The sequence below is a fragment of the Pyrgilauda ruficollis genome, unplaced genomic scaffold (genome assembly GCF_017590135.1).
Source record: "Pyrgilauda ruficollis isolate IOZ18807 unplaced genomic scaffold, ASM1759013v1 scaffold72, whole genome shotgun sequence".
Classification (NCBI taxonomy): Eukaryota; Metazoa; Chordata; class Aves; order Passeriformes; family Passeridae; genus Pyrgilauda; species Pyrgilauda ruficollis.
In genome coordinates, this window is record NW_024529044.1 from 3,959,871 (window position 1) to 3,968,480 (window position 8,610).

General features: G+C 43.8%; 1 protein-coding gene across 1 annotated transcript in view; it reads right to left on the reverse strand.

Moving 5' to 3' along the window:
* The window catches only part of RAB11FIP4 (RAB11 family interacting protein 4), a 118,246-nt gene extending 109,878 nt beyond the window's left edge, over positions 1–8,368 (reverse strand). Inside the window, exon 1 of the mRNA XM_041485820.1 lies at positions 8,225–8,368. Within this exon, the coding sequence (XP_041341754.1) occupies positions 8,225–8,368 (144 nt within the window). The remainder of the gene's footprint in view (positions 1–8,224) is intronic.
* Between the last annotated feature and the right edge of the window lie 242 nt (positions 8,369–8,610).

Here is an 8,610-nt window from a genome sequence, read left to right on the forward strand (position 1 = left end):
CCTTTTCCAGAGGTTATCTGGGTGACTATCTAAATCAAGAAACAAATTATCTGCATCTGCCAGCATTTGCACCACAACAGTAACTTGACCTGTGCCAAATTCTCTGTACATAGCAAATTGTCTTTTCACACATTGGAAGATATTGTGAGCTTGGTTAGAGCCAAAGCTTCCAATCCTGCTGAAAGATGTCCAGAAATCCTCTCCAGTACGAGCAGAGTCACCAGTCAAGGTGACTACAGGACACAAGAGAGGTGGTAGGTTATTGATAAAGATCATAATCTGCCACCCCCAAAGTCACACTGGCAGTTACAGATGCATTGACCTTCAAATTTAGACCTTCCCAAATGACAGCTGTCAACAGCAGACTGCTCAAACCAATTCCATTCTCTCTCTAAACACATTTGACTGTCTGATTGGAAGCAAATATCACAGCCCTTCCCAGTGAAATGCAGCCGACCGTGCAGAGGAGTTTGTGTTTGGCAAAGAGCACTCATCTCCCAGGTGAGGAAGCAAGATGCAGTTTTCCTCAGTGGAAACTTCCAGGCCTTGTAATTGCTCAGCAGGAAAAGCAAAACTGACATTATCAAAGCTCCTTTGAAGATGTGTCCCAAAGCACTCCTCAATTCTTTATTTTCAAGCAATCCCAGAGAGAACTGAAGAATGAAACACACAATTCACTCATCACGCTGGAGGCTAAAATTCAAAAATTTCCTCCATATCTGGCTGCAATAAATGAATCATAGCCAAACAAACATTCATGGACCATAATCCTAAATTCTCTTGTACCACATTTTAAAGCTGTTCCTACTTCCTGCACAAACTCACTGATTTTCTTTTCATGCAGATTTCATTGTCTAGTCTTTTACATGGCTTGGCATTATTCATGGTTTTGCTTTACCTGTTGCTTTATTTTCCCCAAGCTCTGGATAACTGCAACCTGAACACAACTCCATTAGGCAGAGAACTGAACAACATATTTTCCCTTCCTCCAACATCCATAAAGTCTCTGCACTTGCTCAAGACATAACTTGGTAAAAAATTGATTTTTCAGCTTTCTTACCAAGTAAAGCAAATCAAACCCATTTATTCTTTTTCATGTTTCTCAGAAGAAAACAGAAAAATGCTTTGTGTTGAGCAAAATTTTATGTTTTGGAGCATTTTTGGAGCATTGTTGTTTACCAAATATTCCGATTTAAATTTTGTCAATAAAAAGCTAGCTTCAAATGAAATCTATCAAGATATCGTACTCATAAAAAATGTCAAAAGCTGAAGTTAATTACATTCCTACCTCTTTAAGGCAAGAATAATGTGCCAGACTCATAAAGCAATTGTTAAAGAATCTGCATAAAGTGTGCAGCAAAATTATCCTACAGGTTTCTCCTGTTCCCTGTAGGTTACAACACTGAGAAAAGTGGCCTTAGCAACATATCCCAACATACACATCCTGTATTTCAGGCTTAAAACTGCCCCTATAGTCATTTACGACTAAACTAGCAAAGTCACCAACACTTTAGGACAGTTTCTCAAATCTCTTAATACCATGCAAACACATGGACAAAGCTGTTTGCATGTTTGTTTGGCTATTCTATCATAACAACAGAAGTGCCACTGGAAAATAATATCCCATGTTCCAGAAGCCATCTGGATCCCATGAGGGAGGGTCAGCTCAGCTGGAGGTGATGGAACACCACCAGAATGTCCCTCAAAGGAGAAAAAAAACCAAGTTTGGTAATGCAGATATATATGTGATGTTATGGAATACTTGAAAAAACACATATATAAGTTCTGAAATTGATGAAGTAGATCATTCTGAAACACCCCTCATTTCACCAGGCCAATATCCTCCATATTCCAGAGCACACCATTCCAGTTCCCTTCCTTCTAATTTCAGGAATCCTAACAGAGAAAAGTCTCACCTGTTTCTAAGTTTTTCACTTGACCCCTAAAACCATAATGCTTCACCCAAACTAAACAGTCAAAGCAGCTTTAAAATCCAAGGAGTACACTGCAGTTTTTCCAGTGCCTGCATTTTGTGCCCTGTGCATTGACCCTGTTTCCCTTGTACTTGGAGCCCACTGCTCTCTGAGGCTGAACATCCTTCAGAACTGAAATGGATTCAAGGCTTAGGAAGGAGCCCTGCTATTTATGATTTTAACTGCACATAAAACATGAAACCAGCACACACAACTCCACAGAAACATCTGCATTCTCTCCACGTGAGGCCCTTCAACTGTATCTTGAGTAGAAGGGTATCATACAGTGCTTGGTTTACACTCACACTGCTGTTGTAAAACCATATGTTGGAGTAGTAGTGATTGTGTCTGACACTCTCTTTTATCGTTCATGTGCTTAATCACACCCTGCACTGAGTTAACCACGTTCAGGGATGGGTGTTTACTCAGCAGCCTGTGCCAGGATCTAGGTCTGAGATCACGTGTGTTCCCAAATACTGCTTATTTTAAGAACTGCTAGAACTCCTGAGCAGACAGTCTGATGCAAAAATCAGATCAAGGATTTAAAAATGTTTGTAAACACCAGCGTTAAAATCAGATAAAATTAATAGGAGACCATACTGTCAACTGCACAGAGAATAAAAACATTAAACACTATAAGGCCTTTTATTTGTTTCCACTTCATTGCTACAAAAGCACTGCTGCTGAGTATGAGTCAATTGTGCTAAACTGCAGGTAACAATGCAATTTAGAAGCCAAAAAAAATTTTGTATTGGGGGTCACCCCCACCAATATTAGACAGCAGTGGCTTTTTCTCCTTCCAAGACTTACCTTCCCTTCCAGCTATTTGGTTTAATTTGCTTCTCAGAGCTTAATCATATTAGAGGAATAAAATCAATACATGTAAGAAATCCAAAATCCTCTGTAGGATTTGCAAGAGCAAATTTCTGGAGAACATGCAGGCGTATCACAGACAAAGAACACCAATTTTACAACTTAACAGCACGGACTCAATCAGGATGGAGGGAGAAAAATTTACATAGAAAATATCTGGCCCTTCTGGCAGCTAAATGTTTTAACACATCACTTACATGTGCTACTTTCCATACTGTACTGTCTTCTATGCTTCATTCATGCATTTTTTTACTTTTGCATTTAATGATTATGTCAACACAATATCACTGTACCTGTGCTAAATGCAAACACTGAGGTAGTGATAAAATACAGTCATTTAAATATCAAGAATTGCTATCAAAATTGATTGCCTTTCCTTCAGGCATTAAGAATTTACTGTTTCAGATCACTGACTTGTATTGCAAAACACAGCAATAATCAATTCTTAGCTGTACATGCATCAGTTCTTAGCTGTACCCCTCAGAGCTCTACCTTTGAAATGCAAACATTACATAACAAATTAAACTCATGAGTGCACAGCCAACCTACAGCTCCTCTCTCCACCACAGTGCTTGGCAAACGTTTCATTAACACTAAGTACCAAGCTTGCTTTATGTCAGCTGTTTAGGAATACATGCTTAGTTTCAGCATTTTTCAAAAGGCTATTTTAAACATATTCACTGCTAGTTCAAATTGAATTAGGGAGGCTGCAGTGGCTGTACCTCTACTAATACATAAACTGAGTATCCCACTGTTCCACTTTAGAATTCTATTTTTTCCAGTCATTGTAAGTTATATTAAACATCTGGGTCATTAGCAAATAGAGTTCTAAGGAATCTGAATGCACAGCAGCCTTGCTGCTGCCTAGAAAACACTGTCACGTGGGACTGCTCTTTGTATCCTTGATACTGTCTAGGCAAATATTCTATTGTTTCTTTCAATAATTATTTCCAGGAAAAGCAAAGAAGAAGTATGGCCTTATAACAATGGCAGTATCACTTGATAACACTCTTTTGTTTCCATCTTTCAGTGCCAAAGTCTCTTTTTCTCATGGCTGCAGACTCATATTACCAAGAAGGTATGAGCTATTCTGTCATTGTGCACACTGACAGGAATTTTGTTTTCTTTAATTTCTGGGTGCAACTCTGAGCTGCAACACTACAGCCAGGAGTAGTGAATTCACAACTGAAATTCACCCAGACTCCTCAGAAAGACTCTGGATTGTCAGGCAGCGAAATCACAGTCCTGAAGTTACAGGAAAAGCTCCTTCTGGTGTAGTTACAGCAGAAGGGCTGTTTGGAGTATGACAACCTGAGCTCCTGGGAGACATTTGACAGCATGTCAAAAGGAAGCACCAAGGAGTGCTATTAAACTCAGCCACAGCTACAATCCACTGCTGGGGAAGCACTTGAGGTTGATGCCTTAAACTTCAGCCCTGAATGGGGCTGATTATTGAAATTAGCAACAAGCATTTCCCTATAACAGTTTCTTTTGGCCAAAAATTTTCATCTGTTCATGAGAAATAAGTGCACTCATTTTTAGCTATTTCTGTTCTACACCACTAGTAAACCATTGGCTTTTAGTGAATTACTGTCCACTCACGTGAATAATTGATATTGGCCTATACATTTTATTAGCTGCTGAAGTTCCCTTTCAATTGTGACACTGCTTCAAGCTGATGAGCAGATCTCACCATGACAGAGATGACTGTGTGAGCACCTGCATGGTTTGCACCTCCAAAAGGTGTTTACCTGCCTCAGAAAGAAGTTGTCAACACGCTCAGCTTACTTCACTTGTTGCTAAAAACTGAGAGTGGAGTTTAAGTAGAATCTGGCATAATGAAACATCAACTGGCACTACCCTGAAATACACATTCACACAATCCGCTGCCAGAACTGGGGCTTGCTGAACGTGTCACTCACGGCGCTCCCAGACACTTGGCTGTACTGCAACTCTTTTCCCAGTGAAAGGGAACCAGATGGTGAGCGACTCTTGGCATTTCTCAGTGTTATGTGAAGTGTTTCTTTAGCTAGTGAGCACATGCCATCCAGTCAAGTCGCTTTGGAAACAGCCCTTGGTGTCTTTCTTCAGATTTCTACACAAACGGCAAACACCCCATTCATGAGGAAAGTCAGACCCAAGCATGGAACCAAAAGTCTCAGCTAGGAGTCTCTGTTGTCCTGGCGACAAAGAAGCATCTCTGAGGGAATTATTTCATCCTTTGGTCCTGCTACAGCCTCTGAGTGTTCAATTGCTCATCAGTGGCCATGGAGAAAGATTGATGGAGACAACTCAATTAAATGCCCACAGTCAGATGGGATGAGCAGAGGCCAGAATGCTCAACTGCCTAAAAGTACAGAGTTCCACAACTGTTTGTATATGCAAGCAGTGCTTGACAGCCAGTCAGGTCTGCTCTAAATTCAGGAATTTAGAGACTTGGTTCTGTTCCTGGCTCTGCCAAATCAACACAACCAAATCCTTTTTTCCTCTAGTTGAACCACACGCTTTGCAGGGCAGAGCAAAAGCTTGCAAGCAAACTTGCTAGAAGCTATTAGAAGCAGAGGTTTCAAAAACCCATTAAAATAAAAGAGAAAAAAACGTTAACCAGAAACATTACAGTTTATTATTTTGACTGTGCAGGTAAGGAGTGCTTTGCTTGAAGGGAAAGCTGCTGCTTTGCTGCAACAATTTTGCCTTGGGGCAATTTTCAGAGAGTTGTTATCTTTCAGGAATAATAAAATTCAGCATGTTGACTACACACCACACACAAGAAAGAAAAAAAAAAAACAGAAAGAGGAATAAAAAACCCAGAAAAGGCTAAATGCCCTACAAAACCTACTGAAGTTAGCTGTACACTCCAAACTTTGGATGGTGGCGGCTTTGTGGAAGTAGAGAAGAGATGGAAATCTGTATGCCCTTCATAGATACTCTCTCATTTCATAGACATGACCCCAGGCTACTGTTGGAAAGTATCAGAATTACTCAGTGCTACAAAACAGGACCCTTCCTGTGGCCAGATGAACTCTATAAACAGAATAATATTCTGTTTATATTTCATTGCACATGAGGGCAAATCAATCTTTCACTGATGCTCATGGAAAGATTTCTTTTGAATGTAAGGGGAGCCCAGATGGATGAGGCCCAAGAAGTTCAGCTAGCATAATCAAAAATATAACTGTCACTGACAGTAAATATGTTCTAATGTGTTAAAAGGAACTGCTCCCTAATAGTGTCTCCTCAGTTTAATTTCATGAGATGCATTTCCACACAGAACTTGGTATGTTCCTGCACATGCAAGGTAGGAAGTACTGTGTTTCTTGGGAGAGTAGATTCTCACCATCTCCAAATATCAACCGTGATTCATCACACAAAAAGTTCGCTTTTAACAAGCCTTTAAACTAGAGTAGTTCACCTACAGTGGTTGCCCTGGAGTAAATTTGCACTTGGAAAATTGATTGTGTATTTCACTAGCAAACCTCTTTGGGTGATTTACAAATCCCATTTGTAAAATCCCTCAGCTGCTCCTTTGAAGTCAAGGGACTTCCAACACCAACCATACCAGGCACGGGGAACTAAACCAGAACAAGTTATATTACAATGCTGATAGATGAAGAAGTATGATATATAGATAAGACTTCTCTGTCCCATTTTTACAAATATCTTATCAAACACTGCCAGTTACAACTGAACAAAATACAAAGCAAGCATTTCTCAGCACTGGCACTCTCTCCCGTGCCTGCCCAGCAAGGCAGCCCATCCTGAAACTATCACTGACAACTGGTACTTTTCCAGACCTGTCTTTACTGGGATTTCCAGTTTTCTCTTTCTCTCTATTTAAATATTTTTCTACTAATATACTCCAATTCACTCTAAGCTGACGAGAGTATCACCTGAACCCTCTGTCACATCTTAGAGAACACCCACTCCACTCTCACAACCGGAAAGATTTCTAAAACCAAAAATGATTGTTATGACCATCAGTGTCATCCTGCTGCAGAGCAGCCAGTGGAATTTTGTCAGTCTTCCTCAGTGCTGCACAAGAAAGCCACTGAATCTGACTCCAAATAAACACAGTAGTGCAAAAAGCAATTTGGATGCAGTTTATCTGCAATAAGGATTTAAAAATACTTCTATTAGTTTGTATAAAATTATACAAGAGAGAAATAAACCCAAAATCAATAACACTTGTTACAATTTCTAATTTCTCCTTATTTTGCTTGTTAAAACCACAAACTGCAGCTTCTCATTAAGAAAATGTTTAAGACCTGTGACTATCTGTAAGTGATAAGCCTTCTGTCTCCTGATTTCCTGATTTAATTCACAAGCTGTGTTTCACTACGAGTGGCAAGCTAGAAATAAGAATTTGCTCCAACAATTACTTGAATTCACTCTGGCTTTGCTTCCTCTTTGGCATCCCTCTATAAACCACTGTTTTATTAGCTCCACACATTAATTTGTTTTATTGTACTCCAAAAGGTTGTTTGACAGCGGTTTTCTGAACCTCATCATAGGCCCAACTTCACTCCTCCTCCCGGGCACCCGAAGTTGCTGGGGCGCATCGTGAAGCATTGAACAGTAAAGTGCAACATCCCAAGAGCTCTCCTAGGAAAGCGTTTCTCGCTGGTTCATTTCGCTGGAGCTGCAGCCCCTGACTGAACCACCGAAGGGAACTGTTTCCAGCCAGCGCACGGCGTTGCCCTCATTGCCTCTGGCCCGAATCCCACTCCCGTCTCCACTGATGTCACGATTTAAGCGGTCCCACTGACGCAACGCTCTGCCGAGACCGGTGGCGCGACTCCAGATTTACGCTGTGTCACCGAAGGGCTGGAGGGAGGCAGGGATGAGCGGAGCCCTCGCTCCCAAGCCATCCCCGGGCGGTTTCGGGGCTCCTGGACAGGTGCTTCCCTGACTATCCAGACACTGCCGGCACCGCACCGGCTCCGCTCCCAGTGCCCCACCGAGCTCAGCTCAGCCACGACGGACAAAAAGCGGAATAAAAACAGCCCTCGAAAGGAACCGCGACCTGTCCCTGTACCCGAGGGGTCTAGGCTGCCCCGAGGGATGGGGGATGCTCCGGGACCCCCGGGGAAAGAGGGAGCGGGGCTGTCTTTGGGGAGGGCTCCACGGGAAAGGGGGAAGGCGGCTGATGGCCCTGAGGGCAGGGGGCTCCAGGCCGCCAAGGGCAGGGCTCCGGCACCCCCCGAGGAACGGAGGGAGCCCGAGCCACCCCGAAAGGAGCGGCACCGGGCCGCCCTGAGGCACGAACCCGGGGCTCCCGAAGGGACGGGAGCCGCGGTGAGGAGAGGTGCGTGACGGGCGGGGTCTGGCCAGACACAGCAGGTGAAAGTTGCGCGGGGGCCGGCAGTCGCCGCACTCACCTCATCCCCCTGGCCGAACTGCAGCCCCAGGGCGACGAAGTGCTCCACTCGGATGAACCCGTCCGCATCCTCATCGCACACATCGAAAACCTCCTTGAGCTTCCGCAGGAACCGCAGCAGGCTGGCCGGCTCCATCGCGGGCATTAGCTGGAGGCCGGCGGCACGGCCGCGGCCGCAGCAGCCATGATCGCCCGCGCCTTCAGCGGGTGCGTGACATCAGCTCCGGGGAGCGGGGCGGGAGCGACGGCGAGAAGGAGGAGGAAGGGATGGAGGGAGGGATGGAGGAGAGCGGAGGGAGGACGCGAGCCCCGGCGGAGGGAGGGAGCGACGGGCGGGAGAACAATAGGGCAGAGCTGGAGGATGGCGCTGAGGGAGGCGCGGCCGCC